Source organism: Empidonax traillii, unplaced genomic scaffold, assembly GCF_003031625.1.
Source record: "Empidonax traillii isolate 1590-97213 ecotype Southwest subspecies unplaced genomic scaffold, ASM303162v1 scaffold65:size4453928, whole genome shotgun sequence".
NCBI classification, from domain to species: domain Eukaryota; kingdom Metazoa; phylum Chordata; class Aves; order Passeriformes; family Tyrannidae; genus Empidonax; species Empidonax traillii.
In genome coordinates this window covers 1915839-1938031 of record NW_020955258.1, presented here as the reverse complement: position 1 = coordinate 1938031, position 22193 = coordinate 1915839, and the positions used below count along the sequence as shown (strand labels likewise).

At 36.2% G+C, this 22193-nt stretch overlaps 1 protein-coding gene across 1 annotated transcript in view; it reads left to right on the top strand.

Annotated features, from left to right (window-relative positions):
* Positions 1 to 22193, top strand: part of PARD3B (par-3 family cell polarity regulator beta) — a 392632-nt gene that overhangs the window by 205455 nt on the left and 164984 nt on the right. The window contains exons 13-16 of the mRNA XM_027880190.1: positions 1765 to 1894; positions 7031 to 7130; positions 9167 to 9282; positions 20826 to 20870. Coding sequence (XP_027735991.1) covers positions 1765 to 1894; positions 7031 to 7130; positions 9167 to 9282; positions 20826 to 20870 — 391 coding nt within the window. The remainder of the gene's footprint in view (positions 1 to 1764; positions 1895 to 7030; positions 7131 to 9166; positions 9283 to 20825; positions 20871 to 22193) is intronic.

Here is a 22193-nt window from a genome sequence, read left to right as displayed (position 1 = left end):
ATCAAATTCATTTTAAACAGGAATTAATTTTTATAGGGTAGTCTTTAGGTTCAATTGTAATTCCATTTGAGTCTGGAGAGTGCAGCAGAAATGCATTGTTGCCCATTCTTTCCTTTTCCCAAAACAGCTCCCAGAGTACTGCATCTCAGCTTGGTAGAGGGACAATATGTTTAGAAATGCATTATTGTTTTTATTGGTCGGGACACTAATGGAGGCCTTCCATGACAGCTATGTTTTATAAGCTGAATACTCGAATTAGGCTGGTTACTGATCAGTTGTTGGGATATTGATTGTGTCATTTACCAAGAGCTGAAAAAGCAGATTTGTTGTTGATGTTAATTTAAGGCTCCTTATCCCACTCCATATAAGTCTCCAATGGATGGTTTGGAGGTTGCAAGACTTAATTTAGCTAGCAGTATCCATGGAAAAGTAGTAAATGCAGACTTTACAATGTAAAGAATCATATGTAAACTAAAGGATTTCCAGTTGCAAGAAAAAACAGAGTTGTCAGTGGGTGTGTGGTATGTGTGTGTGTTTCTGTCAGGGAATTAAAATAGCCTTTTCAAATGGCTTATGCTACTCTGAGAGAGTTGCATGTTCTGCCTTCCACTGAGCCTGCATTTGTAGCCGTATTGTCACCATGAGCATCCCACCATTGATTTGTGTTCTGAGATGCTTTTTTTTGCCATTTTATTATGTTTATTTTAGCTGTTATTATTCTATGATTATTATTTCATTTTTATCAAGTTACACTTTTTATTATTATTAAGCTTGAAAGACAAGGTTGCGAGGTGTTGTAACGTGCTGTTCTTTCTTATGTGTTGGTTTGCTGGCAATCACTTTCCAATACATTACACCTCCTGCATTGTTTTAAAAATAAATTACTTGGGTTAGATACAAGTATTTCTTTTGTAGATGTGACTATGAAATTTAAAAATAATATATCTCGTGTAACATTTGCTGGCATGATGAACGTGCAGTTTAAAATAGAAGCCAGTTAAAGCCTCCTTCAAAAAAAAAAAATCTCAGAAAATATAAAAGTTATTTTGAAAACTAGCCATAATATTCCCCTGTGTGTGTTTTTGGTTTTCCCTGAATAACGAGTACAGAAATGTCTTTCTGGGTCTGTCCCAGTTTTAGAAACTGTGATTTTTATTTTTATTTTTTTTCCCAACTTTCTTCCTTTGAGCAACTGCTCAGGAGAATAAATTAGGCGATATGGCACGTATGGGGGGGTAGGAAATGCCTCAAAAGAAACGCTGACTAGAGGTGTGACAGGAGTTTGTTTAGCTGCTAGCCAGAAGACCTGCGTTTGGGAGTTTGGTGTAACTCCTTACTTGCAAAACTGTTCTAGTGTGTGATCATCAGAACATATGCACTCAGTCTCAGAGAGAAGGGAACCAGCTGGCTGGCAGAAAAATACCATTGGCATTGCCCGTGTTCTTGTGTTGACAATGTCACAAGCTGCCCTCCCAGATGGAGAATTTGAATGAAGCCAGTTGTGGGTCATAAAAAAAAAAAAAAAAGCCTTCATTTTTGTGCATCATTCTTAATGGTTGTTATTGCTTAGATGTTGTCTTATTTCATGGTCAGCAAAACCAGCAATTTTGCAGCGCTCTCCAGTTTCTCCTTTGAGAAGAAGCAGCGTGCAGTGAACACGTGACATCACACTGTATCTGTGCATTGTCTGCAGCAGTGGGTGCTCTTCTGCATTGTTGAACGTGGAAATTTTTGTTGCAACGTGTGGTTCTGTTTTTCCCTTAGGAACGCTCAGACCAGGGAGTCTTTCAAAAATCAGCCTTTGATGGGAGTCATAACTTTGCAGCTGCTCCCCGACGGAACGATGCTGTTCTTCAGCAATTCGTAACATGCAGTCCTCAGGAGGGAATAAAAGGTAGTCTCTAGATATCTTTCTCTGTGCTGAAAGAGAGTGCTTTGTGGTGTTTTTTTTCTGAAATCCAAAGCCACTAGAAAAGCAGTTAATTAGAGTAAGTGCACACTATGTTACTTTGAGGCTTGAAGATCCAGAGAGGGTGGGAGAGCTGACTCAGAAGTTGTGAATTAGATTCCTGGCACGAATTCCAGTTTAAGTAACAGTTTCTAGCTCGCTGCCCCAACACGTAAGGCTGGATAAAAAACAAATGATGAGTGCAAAATATATGTTGTCAAAATGTTTATTTTCTATATGTCTTTAATGAGCGCAGTGATTTTTGCAGTTAATTTTTAGATTATGTCCCAGGTTATTATAAGCTAAATTAATTTATACTAAAACATGATATTCATAAAGTGCACTTGCTTTTTTTAGATTTAAGGTAAAATTTGTTCCGAGGTTAGAAACATTCCCTTAATTTACAAATTGGAATTATATTAATGAACTCATTAAAAAAAATTAAGTAATCACGTACATTGTGCACAGAAAATATACATGTACGAGCATATGTAAGCATATAAGTAAGAGCTTTTAAGGCCACTTCTTTTCCCATCCTCTTTCATTTCTGATGGCCTACTGTACTGTCTGTCCAATTTGCTCCTGACTCAGCAAGGTACTAGTTATCTGAAAAGTTTAAGTATTTGAGATGGTCTTGACCCCTGTCCTTTTAAGTGTGCTCTCATCCTTCAAGCCAAGCACATACTTAAATACCTTCCAGTAGGAAAAAAAGATTTTCTTTGATGTAGTTGAATTATGCATGATTTTTCCCACTTCCCTAGACAACTGTGGAATCAGGGTGGCCAGCAAAAAGTAATTCCATAGGCTGCAGTGATGAGTGTGTGGGGTGCTTTTAGTCAAAACCAAAGAGCCCTTATCTGAAAAACTCAAGAAAAACTCCCATAGAATTTAAGGGTAAATTATTTGTGTTGACTTAAATATTTTGACAGTGTGAGTCCAGGCAAAGGATTAGATATAGGCTGAAGCATTATAAATATTCCAAGATCAGATCCTGTTGTTTAGATCTACCTTGCGTTTCTCGTGTGTGGATTTCACACTGATTTTGTAGTTACAGGAGAAAAGGAGCTCCTGTCTTGGATCTAGCCTGCCTTGTAGAGTTAGTTGTTGCCAAAGGATCAGAAAGGAGCAAATACCTTTAAATACTTCCTTAAAAAATATATAAAAAAATACTCTTGAGTCATTGATAGAGGTGAATGGCAACGGGTAACTTGTCACTTAAATTCAAAACAAAGTGTGTGGAAGAGCTTTATTTTCAGATAAGGGTTCTACAATTGCAATCCAAAAATCAAGGTGACTAGTTTGCAACCCAGTCATAAAATCATTTTCAATAGGCGTCTTTTTACTTAAAGAATGATGGTGAGAAGGCAGTATGGCAAAAGAAATGCGATAGCCTCAGAACAGAATGTCAGATGTGGAAAGAATGCTTTGGAGTGCTGCTGGAACAGGGAGGGTTTGCCATGGCTGGGTCTTCCCAGTTTTGTTGTCAGTCTTTTAAGGCATCTATAAAGGTAAAACACTACACCTGTGCACAATCCTCTCTTAACTTAGTTATGAACTTTTGGTTGTGTGTCTGTTGAAGGACATGAGTCAAAGACCTAGGGAGCTTCTTGTGACAGGCAGAAACAGTCCCTTATACATGCTCACAGTGTGCTATGCAGATCTTGGATGCAGAAGTACAGTTGGTACATTTTTACAAAGAATAATAAAAGACAGAGGAGATTTTTAAGATAATACAGAATCTAATGTAAGAATTTAATGACAGGAGTTGTATTATGTTTAATAAAATGTCACTTTCCTAATTAATGTTTTCTAATAAGTTATTTCCAGTACCATTCACTGCTCCTACCAATAAAATTCTTACAAAAACTCAGCAAAAATACACTGAAGCTTGGCCTGCTAATATTGCTGTCTGTTTTAAGAGTCTTTTTTATTATACATGAGCAAGAAAAACTAATGTGTGGGGAAAAGTGCTTATAGCCAAAACATTAACTTTTGTCTTGCCTGTGGATATTTAAATAAAGGGGGAGGGGATACTGATCCAATATTGAAATGCCAGTGTTTGTTCTATTTTTGCATGAATAATACTTGCTGCCTTCAGGTCCTCACTTCTTTTTCTGCCAAGCTGTTGCACAGTGTTTTTTAGAACAACCTCTTTGAGAATTGATACTGCAGTGCCAGCAGCTTTACATTTCTGGTGTTGAAAGATTACTGGAATGTGTTTCATTAGAGGTTCTAATATATTTCTTATAACCCTACATTGTAAACACTTATAGGGGAAATGCTGTCATCTCTCTGGTTAGGTAGTAGAACAATCAAACTTTCTCCACTACCATAGACTGAGTCCTCCTGGTTGTACAAGCATCTCTGTTTTCATACATATGTGGCAATGTCAAGATAGAAAATCAAGAAATTAAATTCCTAATGATTTTATTTAATTTTTAGATTTTGTTTGTAAACACTGCATATGTCTTGTAGACAGAATCTTTTTTTACTCACTTTATCTCTTTTACTCTGTTACTCTGTGTAGTGTCTGAAAATTGAGTACATCTTGATCAGTGGCTTAGAAATTCCTCTGATTTTCCTGGATCTGTTAAGGTCATTTCCTGAGGTCTTGAACATGGAGCCAGTGACTGCCCTTTAGGTTAAATTCTCTCACTCTCAGGCTTCTGCTCCCATTTTCCTGGGAGCTGTAGTCCCTTATGATCATTTCCAATTCAGTAAGGAAATCTTGACATTTTTCTGTGAGTAACATTTGTTTACTGCAAGAAAAATACCAGTGGTAACCCATCACCAGACAACCTTGGTGAAATGACGTCTCAAGCACCGTGAAACTACCTGATTTACTCAGCCTCTGCTGTGGCTGTAGGTGTCTGCTCAAAGAGGCTGAGCACAGCAGAAATGTGTGTGATTTTTTTTAGTTTTTTTAAATTCTTTTTTGTCCATCAAGTATCTCTTTCCTAGTTTGGGTAGTCAGTGGTTTAGGGACTTACTAAGTCAGAGGTTCTGTCTCTCCGATTTTTGGTACATTTTGTAATATTAAAAAAAATAAATTTGTTCCCAAAGCATTCTCATAGCAATGAGTTCTGTGAAAAATACCACTTTGTGTTTGTCCTAGGTGTGCTGCTTGATAGTTACACTGGTTATCTTGTTATCGTGTATGAGATACTAAGAGCTTCCTTTTCACCATATGCATACCCTTTACAATTTCATAGACTCCTCTTGTATCCCCTTTTATTTCTTTTTACTCTAAACTAAGCAATCCTAATCCTTGGTCCTTGTAGTAATGTTTCTACATGTATCCTACAACCCTTGCTACCTTTTCAGTATGTTTCTGAGTTCTATTACATGATTTTCGGATAAAAGAACGAAACTTCAGATCCTATTTCAAAACTGAGTTCTAGTTGGAGTGTTTGGACTTTTTTGGGCTTGTAAATGACTGTCTCCCTTTGACTTCACTAAACATGTCTGCAAAGAACAGTCTAGTGCACATCTAGTGTACAGTTCCAGTGATAATCCCTGCAGTAACAGCCTTCATGTATGTCTCGGGGTTTTCCCCTACTCCCCTGTGTATCACTTTGCAGTCTCTGACAGGGAATTTCACCTGTGCTGCAATCTTTTTGCAGAATTGCATAATCTGTTTCTTTTTGATAGTTCTGAGTGGTTTTTTTATATGAGGAAATATTTTCATCTTCTGATTCATCTTACAGATCATTTAATTACGTTGAACAGTATGAGATCCCCTTTGTTCTAAGTTGTTTCTACTGTGAGAATTTGCCATTTACTCCTCATCTGTTTCCTGTCCTTACATTCAAACCTGAAACAATGTGATCACAGTGCAAGAAACCAGTGTGCATGTGTTAGGTAGCATATCTGGTTTTTACGTCAGACTGGCAATTGATATTTTTTAAGGTCTCATTAAAACTTTTCACATCTGCTCATCTTCACTTTCTTCTGATGACATTCACACTTTTCCTGAGATACAGGGTTGGAGCTATTTCTTGTCATTCTAAACTTGAGGAATTTTATAGGATCCTTGAGCTAATAGTGTAGATTAGTTTGGATTGGAGTTTTTTGTTTGTTTGTTTTCTTTTAGGGGAACTATCTCAGTGCTCTTTTTAAATAAATATGACCTATTGCTTTCTGCCGTGATCTCTCCTTGTAGACCCTTTTTCTCTCCAGTCAGATTAGTGCTTTCACGCACAGTTGTGCAAAAAGACTGCCAACATTCCATGCAACAGAACAGTCCCTGTGAAAGTGCGGTCCATCAGTACTGTTAAATTGCTTACCTGCCACTGAAACCCAAGAAAATGTCCGTGTTTCCTAGTAAGTTTTGGAGGGGCAAAAACAGATTCTACATTGCAAGATGTAGGGACTTCTTCTAAGATCAGACCTTTAGACTGAGAAGTGAATTTACACAATAATGAACTTGCCTACAGCGGGCATGGCAGTCTTATAAAATATTGCAGGTATGTAAGTGGTGTTGCTCAGCAAACCTCTGAGTGGTTTGAGTAGTTCTTGTTTGTCTTTGTACAAAGTAATTTTCTGGTGTTAGCTGAATGCTTTTTATAAAGGTAAAGGAGGAGTTACCAAAATGGTAGGAAAACGAAGACTGTAATTAAGAAATGCCTCTTTCTTCTCTTGCCATAGAATAACAGAAATTTTTCTTCTTGCTGAGAACGTGTTCTCTTCTGTACATGAAAGGAGATAAGTGTTCCCCATCAAAGGGAATGAAAGCATGAACCTACAATCAGTTAGGATGCAGCTATGTAGAAAGTGAAAATCCACTCAAATGGAGTAAAGCAATTTGTGCCTTGCTCTCAACTTCACTATAAGTACAAAGTTTCCCTATATTTACCTTTAATTATGCATATGCAAATCTGGAAATCAGCTCTTCAGGAAATCCCAAGGGGTGCATTTTCTGCTTGGTGTGATTTTAATTCTAGTGTAGTTAGTTTAGGGATTTGAATAATTTGTGATTCACTTCAGCATTGCTTGAGGCCTTCCAGTCCAGTCATCAGTCAGTGATGGTGTAATGTATTTGTTTCTGTGGCTTATTTAACCCCTTTCTAAATTTTATTTCAGAGTTTTCAGTGTCTGATCGTGGCAATGGTGAAAACGAAACCCCTCCACCTCTCCCACCACATCCCAGTGAGGATCTGCTGAATGAGAATTATAATCATAGGTTGGACTTCAGTTCTTCTTAATAATTACAGCACTAATTGCTGATTAGTGGTTGTGATAATAGTTCTAATTGATTGGTTGTTTTTTTTTAAATTTGTACCACTCTTTTTCGTCACTTGCAATATACTTTACTATAAGCTGGGAATGTTATTTTAGCATTTAGTGTGTTGTCCATTTAGTTATTCACAGGCTGCAGTATACCTGCTCTCCGTGATATATGATACCCAGTGAAACAAAAAGAATCCCAAAGCATAATCCCTATTAAAAAAAAAAAAGGAAAAAAGTTAATTTAAAACTGTACCAGTGGATGCTATGTGTAAATGCAGTTTGAAGTCTCTTAAAGCTTTCAAAGTCCTAGCCAAACACAGTTTGTAGGAAAGTGAATGTTCTTATGTCAGCCAAAGACATTCTTGGGATTACAAAATGAATCTGCAGTAAGTCTGAGCAATGAAATGTGTAAGGGAAAAAATTAATGAAGACTTTACCAGTTGTAAATGCATTAATTAGATTTTTCAGATGCTTTTGTAAAGGCTGGTGTGCTTGATAGCAGCTAAAAATTTTAATTTCCTTAGTAAATACAGAAGTTTGGAAGTACAGAAAAAACTGTGAACATGTTGAACTTCATGATGGCTCGTACTGTTTCTGTCTCAAGTAGCACAGGATTCAAATCAAAGCATAATTTCAACCTGTCCTACTTGTGATGCTGAAATGCATTGTTGAACGCTGTTTATTCATTTTCTGTGTATTCAGTTTTCATAGTCATGCATCTCTTGCAGTGATATGAGGAAAATATGCATTTCAACTCAAACTTTAGCCACGTGTCTGTCCTTTTGTGCACGGATGGGATTAAAAACTACCCTTAAATGTTTGCATGTCATGTGAAAGAGTAGATATATTTTATTATGGATACCTTGAATTCTTCATACAAGACTCTCCTATTTTGTTTTTGCTAACATAGAGTAATTTCACTAGTGTAATTTCATAATTTCTGGTGTCCCAGACAGATATATATGACATAGTATACAAACAAAAGTCTACACAGATTAATGTAATTCAACAGTAAATTCTCAACTGCAGCTGTTTGCTAGAGTCCGTTCCTAATTTTTTCAACAAGCTAGGAGAAAAATATTCTCTTAAATATATCACAAGGATGATGAATTTATGGGCCCTTTCTCCCACCCTGACCTTTTCAGTGTTGTATTGTTTTTCCATTTAGAACTTAGTTCTCTTGAAATCGAATTGCAGTATCAAGTCACATTGGTTTCACTGAAACTCCATTTCAACAAAACATTTGGGAAAGTATTTTGCTGCTGTAAAACCAACCTTTTGATTGAACAATTTGGAAATAAATGTTTTTAATTTTCAAACTGCTTTTCTGTTTAAGAGTATTTTAAAAAATAGTAATTTCTGTTTCTAATCAAAAAGAGACATGGAAGATTTCAAATGTATTACCCTGAAGTGTTTTGATTCCTCACACGTGAAAGTTACTTGGAGTTTCACTCAGGCAGAATTTTGAAATGTTTAGAAATTTGCATTGAAGTAGAAGAACTAAAAAAAGACTAAAACAAAATAAAACCCAAACTAACCAAACACTTTGGAATACTTTGGAGTTCTTCAAAAGGTCATGGCACCCTCCTTAAGACCTCCAGCCTCTACATAAGTGGTGCAAGGCTATAAAATAATTTTATATTAGCAGATGAAGTAGAATTGATCTACGTACATTGTCAGTATTTTGCCAACATTCTGTAGCATGTTATTTGGAAATGCAGTGGTTAGATAGAACTAGCAAAATGGGAAAAGAAAATAATTACTTATCATTTACATTTATATTTCCATCTGTGATGAAAAACAACTGACTGTTGGTGTTAAGTCTCAGAAAAGGAAGTTGAGGATCAATATCTGATTTTAAAAATGCATGCTGTAAGCAACTAGAGGAAGAAACACATGTATATTTGTGCATTCTTTAATTAGTTCACTTGTGGTTTGAATTGGTGCCTTAATATTTTGCATATTTCTTTTTTATTTTATTTCCTACAGCCCTTACATAAATTCAGCAGTGCATTTAACAGATCAGCACATCAACTTCAGATCTTTGACACCAGCCAAGCAGTCTGAATCAATTAATCTGAAAGCCTCAAAAAGCATGGATCTGGGTAAGAAGGGGTGGGGTGACATACAGGTCAGCTTTTTAGCCTTAGCCCATCTCTCCTTCTTGCTTTTGTTTCTTTAGCACTAACATCAGGGAGTAAGTTCTGCACAGGAGCTACAGTGATAGGGACAATGGTCAGCATTGTAGTAGCATCTATTTGCAAGTATCCTTTTTCTTGAAGCTGAAGAAAGTTTGGGGTTTTTTTGGTAAAGGGCCACTGTATTGAAATCTTAGCTGAGAAAAAGAATGATAGAAGTATAAGCAGAAAGAATTGCTGTGCAAGTTTTGTGTGTCTAAAATGTACAGCAAAACCAGCAATACCAAAAGTAATTTCTTTTATAGAATACAAATGATTGTAAAACTGCACTGGACAAAGGGTTCCTCAGACAAGTTGTTTATTTCTTCATCACCAGTGACAAACACAGGCAATCAAAGCCTTGCAGTAGATCTTTTTAAATGCTTGGAGAGTGTAAGGTTATGGTTCTTTACCCATCAGAGCTGTGCAGAAAAGCTTGCAGGGTGGGTGAAGCAGAAAGTAAAAGGTTCTTTCAATACCAGGAAAGCATTTGCAGGTGGAAGATTGAAGGGTTACTGCAGCTGGAAACCAAGCCATATTTTAATGAGGGTTCATGAGAAAATTCACAAGCTTCTAAAGTCTCAAAGTAAACCAAGTAAGATTTTCTTTTTCCTTTTAATTCTCCTTTGCCACATTTTATCTGTTTGGGTTTTTTTCCCCAAATTTAGGAGTTGAGGGGGAAACCTTGAGACCTACCATTAGGATATATTTATGCGCTTTGTTGGATCAGATTTTGTACACTGATAATAAAAAAATTATTAATTTCATATATAGTTTCAAGGTAGCTTTTTGTTACCTTGCTGATTTGTTTTTCTGTGCAGTGCTCTAGATCAGTCTTATGTTTTTTATTCTTGATTTTTATTGTCATCTTAATGGAATATTTTAATGTAACATTTAATGTGTTTACTCCTCTAATAGCATGTAAGGACCAGACAGTTATTAATGTGGGATAAGAGTGGATATGAATTAATCGAAGAGAGTTTTTAAGGCAGAATTTTAATGCTACTGCATGACCATTCCAACCCTTTTGCAGTTCTGTTCCGCTGTTTTGACCAAGAGTAATGGATTACGTATTTTTTTAAGAATGGAAATGCTCCTCAAAAAATGATTGCAGTTACAAACTTGAGTCGCAACACACACTGTGTGTAGTCTACTAGAAAAATTAATGTTCAACTTTACTGAGTCGTCTTTTAGAAAGGTTGACTTCCAACTCCCACAGAAGTCACTAGAAAGAATGCTCACAAGCACCAGTGTACAATTAGGCAGTGGGAGTGCATTTGAGAGCACAGTCAGAACTGCCAGGTGACCTATACTTCAAACTCTATAAAGCAGTCTGCTCCTGACACCCAGAAGCAATGCTTTGAGAACGTATATGAGTCACTAAATCGTGATGGCTAAAAACTAAAATAAAATGGGGTGCAAAAATAAAATAAACAATTTATACGAATACGTCCTTTAGATCTTTCTGAGATCGTTGCCTGTTAGAAAGTAGCTGCTGAAAATGCACCTTCTGTTTTGATAGTAAAAAATGAAAGGGGTGATAATTGGTCTGATCGGAGGCACAAATGTAAAGATGGATCTATTACTTGAGATAGTCATGTAGAGAACTGGAGACACTCTGAAAGAGCTGCACCATATTTTCATAAATCACAATAGATGAAGTAAAATTCCTTGCACATAGCTTAAAAACAATAAAACTGAGGAAGATGAAAGCTAGGACCTTTTATAGCCATTCTCTAGCAAGCAGTGAAGTAGCATGTTTGACTTTCCAGCTTTTGAGATATTTTAAGCAGAAGCTACTGGCTGGAACAGGAAATGGAAAAGAAACATGAAAATCTCAAGGGAAGTAACTGCAATATAAAGGGCTTCTAATACAAATAAAATCCCAGTAGTTTGGTATATAAAAAAGTGCTTCCAAATAGAGCATTCATGTAATTCGCATTCCAAAATGGATTTTTGGGAAAGAGAACTTGTTTTTTATTTCCTTCTAACTTAACTGCAGTCATGACCCATAATAACTTCTCATCCCAACGTGCAGCTGTGTATCCATTATTGATTTTAGTGCACTCTTTGCTGGGGAAAAAAAAAAAAGTACCACTGTCTTCATGTTCCAGCAAATCTCGTAACAAAGAGGAGATGTCCCCTCTGAAAAGTGCTAGGCTTCTTTTTGCGGGAGTCATAGAATGCTGTCCGCTTACTGCTTTTCTTTTGTTCTCAAGTTCTGTCAGGCCCTTCAAAAAAGAAAATCTAACACAACGAACAGAAAAACCCAGAGTTGGAGTGCAGGAGGAGAGGTCTGAGACCTTAGAAAATGTGACTTAGATGCAGTTTATTTCTTTTCAAACCAAGTTGTCTCTGTATCAGGTGTCTCCACAGATCTAGGAAATCACCCAGAGATTCGGTCTAGAGACACAGAATAATATCACAGACTCAGTAGACAACAGAATTGGTGTAATACAGGACATAAATGTGAAATCTATACTGCTGTTCACTTTTGAGACATTTTACTTCTCCTTGAAATGTGTATAATGCATCCATTGCCTAATTATAAGGTTACAAAGATGTGAATTACATAATGACATTGCCATTCAAAGGATCATCAAAGGTAGGTAACAGAAAATTTTAAATGCAAGAGAATACTGATATGACTGTAGATTATGAACCATATGTGAAAATAATAAATTAACTAAAATAGGGAAGTAGTGGATCTGTATAATAAGGGTCTTTCTGGCTTTGATGAGGGTTGATGTGTACACAAGAGGCAAATCTGTTAAGTAAAGACTAGTCTATAATTACATGGGTACACAATGGAAACTCATTCAACACTGATGTTTATCTTTTCAGTTTTATATATTTTAGGCTCAGAAACCTTTGAGTGCTTAATCTGTTTTCCAGTCATACCTATTTACAAAATAATAATATTATAAATTAATACCCTCAATGAATAATCTCAGGTAATAAGAATGCGTAACCAAAAATTGTTCAGTACTGCTAACACATTGCATCAATTTGTCATTGTCACTCTCCAGAGCAAATCCTGCAATGAAAGGAACTTGGCACATGCAGCAGAAACTGTAGGTTACTTGCCAGTAGGGCAGATGTAGTTTAGTTTATTGACACTTGGTGCATTTCCATACTGGTGATTGGGCAGCTGGACAGGAGCAGAGCACATGAGCCACTGCCACCGGGTTGTTTAGGCAGGGCTCTGTGCTGTGCTCTGCCATGTGCGTGCCATGACATGCATGTATGAACTGACACAAGTCTTAACTGCTGAATTCATGAATAACAGGAATCCTTGGTGTATTTCAAGAACTCACTTTATTTGCAGACGATTTTGTCTTTGCTTAGACCTATTTTAAAAAATAAAAATCAGTGTCATGTGTGACTTATTGAGTTACTGTTGTAGAAAAAAAAAAAAAGGCAAGTCTAGTGGTAATGATCTTTTTTTTTGGTTTTGCAGATATGAGCAGAACTTGCCTTATATGTACAGATGCCCTTGTGCAAAGTATATGGAGGGAGGGTGACTGGTTCCCTGTTTTAGCATCCATCATTTCCACAGTGTTCAAATGCTTCTCAAAATTTACAGCTTCATTCAGAGCAATAGAGTACAGATTAGTTTCATATCAACTGTAAGTCCTAATGTTCTTCCCTGCTGCTGTGTTGAGATAATGACAGCACTTTCTGGATCACTGGTGGAGTTCATTTCGTGTGTCTTATGACATATATTTCTTTGCCTTACCTACTTTTATTTTGAACCTGGTGGTGATAAAAATTGCACAACCCCCCCCTCTACTAATCCTTGCACTTGACACATCCACTCAGTTGCATACATTTTTTTATTCTTCAAACACGGCTGTCCACGTGTTAACAAAGCAAAGACCCTTCTTATAACTGTGACTTCAAGAATTTGTGCAGGGCCAAGCGAAGTCTGACTTGGAGTGAATGCTTGTAGTGACCAGAGTTGGACTGCATGCCATGTTTGGACTTGTGCTTATAGCATAGTGTTAAAAATATGTAAAACAAAATAAAAAAATCATAGAAATAAGTGTTGTGTTGTCCCTTCCCCCTGATGTGGAACCCTTTTTTTGAAACTTCAGGGCAGATGACAAAGGAAGAAATCAATGACTTCTATACAAGTCATTGGAAGGATGATTCTCCCTTTCTTTTAAACAGCCTCCTATAGGCACACATTTTTTCCAACATTACCACAGTTGTCTAGAGAAGAATTTCTATATAATATTTTACCAGACTCTATTTTCAGTAGTGTTTGTTCTTTTAATTATCTTAAAAATGTAATTTTTGCAATGTTAATGTGAAAATTTTTTTTCATGTTGTATTGGAAGGTGTAAATCGGTGTGCTCTAAGAAAATGAAAGGATAGGAGGTGTCTTATTATCTATTTCCAACACCCCGATTTTCCATAAATCTTTATGCACAGGAGTGATTTTAAGCTATGCATAAATGTACTGTAAAAACTACAGCCAGGGGAATTGTATGCAAACACATGAAAGTGTGGCTTGTTTTAACCTGAAGCAACATGAAATTGAATCATATGAATATATAGCAATTTTGTTGCGTATCAATTCAGGCAAAGTACTGTGTAGATATTTGAGGATGTTGGTATAATAACCCATGACCACTATCCCAAGGTGCTACTTAATTCCCTCTTCCTTTCCCTATCAGAAGCAAAAACCCGTAAATCTTAACTGATTAAGCTCTGTAGCCTGAAGAAATGTATATGTCCTTTACTTGATTTTAAATGTGAGTGAAATATTGTTTGCTAAAACATCATTAGACACACTCGGAATCCCTTAACCTTGGGGTGTATTTATTAAAATATAGGCCAACTTACGCATTTAGGAATAATTAGCAAGTAAATATGAAAGATATAAGTTATGGGATATTCTGTGAGGAAGCCAATATTTAACTAAATGTTAATTTCTTTGTTAGTGAAGGGCTGCATTCAATTACAGTTCATTCTTTTAAAACACCTCAAAACAAAGGGAAACCAGTATTTCACATCCAGAAGGATATGGAAAATGCAATCAAGATGCTATTAGCTGCTTCATGGTTTGCTCTGAACCAGATTATTGTTATTCTGAGTGTAATTTTGTATCTTGAAATAAATATCTGAAAACATAGCCAAATGAGGACCAGACAGAGGTAATGGAGATTACTCTTTTAAGCAATGTTTTGATTCAGATAAAATTAAAATAATATATTTTGGGAGGTCCCTAGTGAGAGTAATGGTATTAGTGGGGCCAAAAGGTGGTTTGGTATTTTAAAATTGTCATTTTGTTAGCCACGTTGTATGTATGGAATACATTTATTTGGTTGCTTTGACTTGAAACCAATTTCAGAACTGCATTTAGGAGCTAGTTAAGTTCATTAGAACATTAATGAGGAAATGGAGAAGAAGGATCAGAATTCCAACAGTCGTTTCAATGTTACTGGCTTACAAGACTAATTTAACAAGTCATCTCTTGAAAAGACTTTCCAAAAACAAAAATGTCATGGGTTTAGGAAAAACTGTATTGCTTATGGCTGTGATTGTCTTTAGGGTCAAGGGTCAAGAGAGACTTTAAAATTATTCTAGTTTATGTCGTAAGTAACTTTCTAGTATTGTCAGATTAAATGTGTATTTTCTGAGGCCACTCTGCAGAATCAATTTTTAGAAATGAGTACTATGCAGTTTTCTTAGTTCAGACAACTTTCAAATTTCTGTTTGTAAGATCTGTAAGTAGGAAATGAAACAAAATAATTTCTGAAGTGATAGGGACACTGTGAACTGAATTGAAATGAGGCTTATTCTGTATGAAAAGAGACTTTTAACACAGCTAATTTTGTTATTCAGTTTTACACCAAATCTGCATTGATGTAGTTGAGGGGACAACGAGCTGTGGCATAAAGACAGAAGTGGGCAAAAGAAAACATCAACTTTTTGGACTGGTTTTGTAGAAATTTGTCTAAGACTTGAGGAAACTTACTGTGGAGCAGATGAGAACACTGTATGAGCTGTGATGGTGACACAGATGAGAAAATAGTAACCCATGGCTGAGGTGGTATTTTCTTATGCTGCTTCAGTGTAAGTTTGAGTTATTAAAGTGTTAGTGGGATAAAATAGCAATTACATTAATGTATACTTACTATAAAGAAAGATAATGAAGTAACTTTTAAGAGCACTGTTACAAATCTGTTCTCCAAACTTTGTATTAAATCTCTTCCCTATGAATGTTTTCAACCAGTGAATGACAGATTACATTAGGAACTTGAAGTTTAACCCTAGGAGTTTGGAAGAAGTGTTAATGACATGCGAAAGACGTGTAGCGGGGGAGTTTTAGCCTTGTGCAGTTTCTCTGGAACTGAGGTGAGAGAGGATTAGAGAAGACAACAGAAGTGTAAAAGAAGCCGTGATGGCCTCAATTAGCAGTGTAACCTTCAAGAATGAGTAGTTATGCCACTACAAGAAAGTGAAGAAATTTATATCGCGCTGGCTGGGAAATTGTAAAACAATGTTATTTTCTGCGAGGGCAAAAACTTGCATTTAAAGCTAAATGTGTCCAGTGGACAGCATCAACTGTACTGCTGGTTCTTCAGCAACAAGTAGTAATAATAGTGAATGCAAGCTTAAGCATTTTCATTCTCATGTGCTGACACACAAGATGTTTCCCTTGGGGATTTTCTCTGAACACAATTAAATTGAGGTATTAAATCAGTTCTAACAAAATTGTTCTGAAAAATCTAATTAGAGAAAACCTTGTACAGGAGAGAAAAAGAATCCAGAATCTTGGTTTGGATGTGATTTATTCCTGCCTTTGAATGTGCTAAACGGGGCATCCCAAATGTTGTGTTAGATGCCATTTTGAAAAAGGTTTACCTTTCTTACCTCTAAGTACAATTTATCCTTGCCCCTTGAGCAAGCTCTTTGCTAGTCTTGGTGCTTTTCAGCACTGAAGTAAACAGAAATCTATCAAGGACTCCTAATCCTTCAAGAGTAAGTAGCTGGTGGATATGTAGGTGACCCCAGAACACATGCCCTTAACGTGAAGTTTCACTGGAGAGATGGGGAGGGGGGATTAGTGAAGGAAAGTATTTTAAGACAGTGCGAGTTTACCCTTCATGGTACACACATTTTATTGCTATTCTAGGTTTTAGTATAAAAGCCTGTGGTCTTTGTATGTGGTACTTCAGGGCAAATTTAGAACAGGAAGCAGCATTTTCTAAGTGGTGGTGGTGAGCCAACAATTGAGACAGTTTCTCCAAGTGATTTATGGCACTCCTAGATGGGGAAATGCTTCACCAAGAAAATAAATATGGCAGGAGAATTATGTCGTTGGCACTATCATTGACTAAAACTAATTGATGATGCAGTGCCTTCATTATGATGAAAGGGCTGGATAAGGATACACTTCATCAGAAAAAAAAAGTGAGCAATTTGAGACTTTGCTTTATTTTTGTGTTTATACGTTAGAAACTGATGGATTCTAAAAAGTACAGAAGCGTCATTTATATACACATTTTGAGAATACAGCCCTTGTGAATTGATTATTGTACACTAAGAAACCTTTTATTTGGTTTCCTATTAATAAATAAAGGTATCAGGAAATTGGTTTTCTAGGAAATTCTTTGGTGTTTTGGTGTCTTATTATTTCTCATTAATTGTAATTTTAATCCTTGTTTACTTCTTTTCTGAGTGCAGAACTGCAGCTGGTCTTCAAAGGTACGTGTCAGTTTGTCCAGCAGAAACACAAGTGACTTTCACATGTTTAGAAGATTTTTTTTTTAGTAGCTCTTAGTCAATGTGCAAAACTTATCCTTCATGAAAAAGTCACCAAGTTGAACAGTAGTACCCTGTATCTTGTGAACAGTTGTAAATCCTTGTTTTGGGGGAAAATACTGTAATGGTTCAGTTGAACTGGGCAAAAGAAGGGAAATCAGTTAACACAGCAGGCAGCAGCATTGATTTGTGCTTCTCTGGACCAAAGCTGGGAACTAGATTGTTGACCTGTAAATATGCCTGGGCTGTATTTTGACACAAACTTTGAAAAGTACTGACAGCTTGTTATGAAACCATTGAAAGTCACACAAGTGAAATAGAACGGCTACCTTGGTTATCTTGAGCAGGGCACAGAAATGGCAATCAGAAGATGATGTGGAAGGACATGGATGTATGTTGGGTGCTTTTACTGCTGCTAAACAATACTCCTTATTTTCTTCAAGCAAAACAGCACTCCACAATATGACCACAGGAAATACTAATAAAATCTGATTATTCGTGGCATAGAGAGTTGGGGTTTTTATCATCTGTAGTGGTTGTTGGCATAGTTTAAAAAAAACCCTATCAGTTGTTTGTTGTCAGCTGGGCAGATTTGTTTTGTTTAGTAATATTCCATCTTTCATAATCTGTGGTCTTGCTAGTCCCCCAAACGTCCATGCTTTTATTAAATAGCCGTAGAACTTCTGTCATCTTTCATTTCAGCAATTACTTCGAGTTCTGACAGTGAATACATAACTGGCTTCTGTGGTGAAAATGTGGTTCTGAAATTATAGATGTTACTTTAAAAGAACTAGTGTGTTTTCTATGGGCCAACATTATTAACTTCATGAACTAATATCCCCTGGTCTTCCCAGGACATTTCAAAATGTGAAGTATTCGTTTTATTCACAAGTTAAGGAGAAGTGTCATCTTAATTGTGAATGTACTTACTCCCCTACAGGAGTCCTTCCAAGATTTTTGAGTTTTTTCTTTGCAGTCCCCAAATTAGGTGTTTTCTTTTTTTTTAATGTTATACATTTAATAATTCTAGCTCAAGAATATATAGTAATTCTAGTGTCTTCATAAAAATAGTTACAGTTTGCACATTCCCAAGTGTGATCCTCTTGAGCTGAAATTTTTCATAGTTATTTGCAATGTAATTACTTTTTGATGTTGCAATATAAAAATAATTAGAATTTCTTTTTACTAGAGTGTTAAGAGGAGATGGTACTTTTTCCTTGTGTAACATCTTCCAGGTGGTTTTCTACAAAGACCAATACTAGTAGAAATCTTGGAATTTTCCACTTAGTTCTTGCTTTTTTCAAAGGCCAGGACAGATATCTAAAGAAAGACAATTTTTGTCATAACTGAATGATTGTGTCAACTTCTAACAACATGCAGAGAAGTGTTTTCAAGTGCTATTTTTTGGAACAGCATGTCCTATGTACTTCCTAAATGAAATCTTTAGTTACAAAGTTTTCAACTTTGACATCCATAGTATTTATCTCCTGTTAGCCTTCTTGTGTTTTTCTGTTGTCTTCTCCTTGTTCTCCAAGGAACCAAGGGAAGGAATGGACTTCTCTGTGCCACTCCTGTTCAGTTTAGTGAAAGATGGCAAACCTAGAAGGCACTGCCTAACATAATATCCCATGAAATTAAAATTACCCCGTGGAGGAGCACACATATTTTGTTCAAACTTTTTGATATAAAACTTTAATATTTGCATTTTCCAGTTTTTGTGCATGTGTGTGCTTAAACTCATAATGCTAACCTTGTATTTTGGTAAGATTATTTTTCATTTTCTAATCATTTTGTTCTTCCTTTTTTCCCTCCAGTATTAAAATCTAATTTTTGTGTGTGAAGGTGGTGTGTAAAGTATGATTAAGTTAAATGGATTTATCCCTTTTAATAATGTAAGACTTAGTTTCAGGCAAGCCAAGCCATCAGCACCATTTTAAAAAAATACTGTGAACGTTGGTACTTTTTTTTTTTTTTTAAGTTCCTATGTACTGTAACATAACCTACTCCAAGTAATTATCATATATTATACTGGTTGCCATTAGTGACTGCTATAATTAAGGTTGCAAATCAGTTTCCATTATAATCCCTTGTTTTCACACAATCATAAGTTGTCAAAACACCAACCTTTGGGACTAAAGTTTTCCACAGTTGTTTTGCTTAGAGGTAAATTTGGGGGGAGGGAGGAGGAAAAGGAGTTTGAACTGCCCTTATAGCAAACCCTTGTCCAGTCATTTTGCATTATAGGATCAAGCTGCACAGCAAGGAGCTAAATAGTTATCATTTCCATGGACTAGATGAAAGGTTAAAGGCCAAGGAGTGCAGAACCGCCTTGAGTTTTGGTTGCACTTCTAATTTTGACTAGCCCCACTGCTGGTTTCTTTAGCAGCATCTTTACATAGTGGTACGAACAGTATTAGTCTCACTTCATTAGCATCTATGTCCTACAAAAAAACTGCAGTATGTCAGTTTACTGATAATCGGGCAACAGTTGGATTACAAAAGTGGAAAAGAGTTACAGTGGTCAATTGTGGATTCACAGTTTCAGTTGTGAATCTCAATCCTGAATTTGATGCTGATTTTTGAGTGTAAAAGCTTCCCTAAAAATGAAGTGGGGAAGCAATATAAGAAAATGTTTACTGTGATTATTTCCCCAGTAGTAGCTCCTTAATGTCAGTAACTACTGCACTGCTCTTTTCTAAGTAGAAAATAGCAGGTTCTTGTTTTGTTGCAGATAACCCTCTATATAAACTTTTATAGTGACCACTATGCAAAGCTTAAGTTTGCATTTATAGTATTTTTGGTATGACTTTACAATTTATTTTATCATATAAAGAGATTACATTTTAAGGCGAGTTATAAGGGAGTGCATGGGCAGGCAGAGTTGAAGGATAAGCTTTCAACCCTAACATTCATTTCCTGTACTTGTTTTATCATCCCTAACATTACATTAACACCGTTTCTTTGCATAGAATTCATTTTAAGAAATGGTGATTGGTTCTTCCCCTCAGCCCTCCAGGAGAGTATTTTAATTAGTTTTTTGAGATATATGATAATAAACTGAAGTTTCTGAGCAAATGTTACTACTTCTGTTACATTCAGAATTTGCTCTTCCACGACTCTATCTGCAAACTGTTGCAACTGTAAACATCTTTATAAAATGCTGTGAAATATTACAAAGTTAACGATTTGCAGATAAAAACAAAGCATAAAAAAAGTGCATAAGCCTTTGAAAAGATCAGATTTTTGGAGACCTTATTGTCTGCAGAGGGTCCTGTGAGTCAGTGAGATGTCTTGCAGATGGGAAGGTTTCCACATCTGGATTCTTTTTACAATTGAGGTCTTTGATCTGAAAATGTTACAACTCTCCTATGCCCTGTGATTTGTCTGGCAAGATGAGTTATTTACAAATGCAATTGCTCTTCTGACAACTCAGTTTTGAGTGTGTAAGTGCTGAGGTCCTGATCTGTAACCCACAAGGACTGCTGGTAGTCCTTTTATTGGTTTCGGAGGGCTTTGATTCAGATATTTGGACTTTGAAGCACCCCAAGTGGATTAGGTAAAGAAAGGCACCTTTTTCCAGATTATTGTAATTTAAAGATTTAGGATGCTGTGTCTGAAATAATTTGACAGTGTTTCAAAGGCTTGTGAATTTAAATAAGTTTCTGATCTTTGTGTCTTTTCTTTTATTTCTCCAGTGGCAGATGAAAGCAAAGTTGGTTTGTTGGCCGGACACAAATCGGGTAAGCTGTCCTCCTGTTCTGGAGAAAAAGTCAGCAACTTGAAAGTAGTATGGGCAGTAAACAAAATCAGCTTACAGAAACTGTGGTGACTAAGAGAGTTGCAAATGAAGGCATTACTTTGTATGCACTGACTCCAAGTTGAATGATGATGAATTATGGGTTGCTCTTAACCTGGCAGTGTATGTAGCCAAGTCATTTGCAGGAAGAGATGTAACTTTATTTTTCAGTGCAGGTGTTGTAAACTGGAAAATATGCCCTTTCAGATAAGGGCAAGTGCAACATATCTTGTGGAGCGTAGAGACTTAAACAATACACATTTTGAAAAATACAAGTATTTCTTTGCTTCTTCCTCTTATGCTGAGTTATACTTCCGTTAGCAGGAATATTGAAGACAACACAAAAAAAATCCACAGAGTAAAAAAAAGAGTGTTGAAGCTTTTCCTTTCATTGTGCTTGTGAAGTAGAAATAATTTGTTTTTTCTTAAACTTTCAGACCATAGTAATAAAAAAAATTAGTCTTTACTTCTATCATTACTGTACCTACTTACTACGTCAGTTCTGTCAACCACACCGTGCTCTTGCACAACTTTCAGTTGTTGTATTAAAAAACTTTCAGGGCAATGTCATGTAAGATTATAATTTTTCATAAGCTGACGTGAGAAACCTTGAACTTCCTTGAAAACCTTAGTTATTCAGCATTCTCTTCTGATGTTAGATAACCCTGAAGTTTCAGGCTGCCCTTTTGTAGCACGATTGTATGTTGCCTTTTTCCACTCCTTTGATAGATCTAAAAAGCAGAATTCATGTAAAGGAAGGTCGACTATGAGATTTTCAATTGTTTATGGTATTCCTTCTCTCTGCAACTGGATGTCCTTCTTTAGTTCTCTGGTGTGGATTTTCCTTATCTGAAGACCTTTTCCTGAACTTAGTAGACAAATTCTTTTTAAATTTTTTTGGCATCTTTCCTAAGTCTGTGAACTTCTTGGATTCTCTTTCTGAATCGGGGAATAGTTCATGTGTCTTGTAACATTATCACTCCTGGGAAGAAAAAAATTCTTTCAACTTTCTGTTTTGGGAATGTGAAAACTTCAAAGAAATGGTCTTGTCAACTTGAAGAAACTAAGGGTGTTGCCCTTGGGTTTTTCCCTGCTCAGAAAAATTGCTACAAACATTGCAACATCATGCAGTTTACCAAAGATCAATGGAATTCACTGCTATCAAAGAACCTGGTAAGAATATTACTCTTTGGCAATCAATTGTTAAAGGTACATTTAACTTTATAATATCATTTTTAGTAGTGTTAGATCTTACTTCTGCACACTT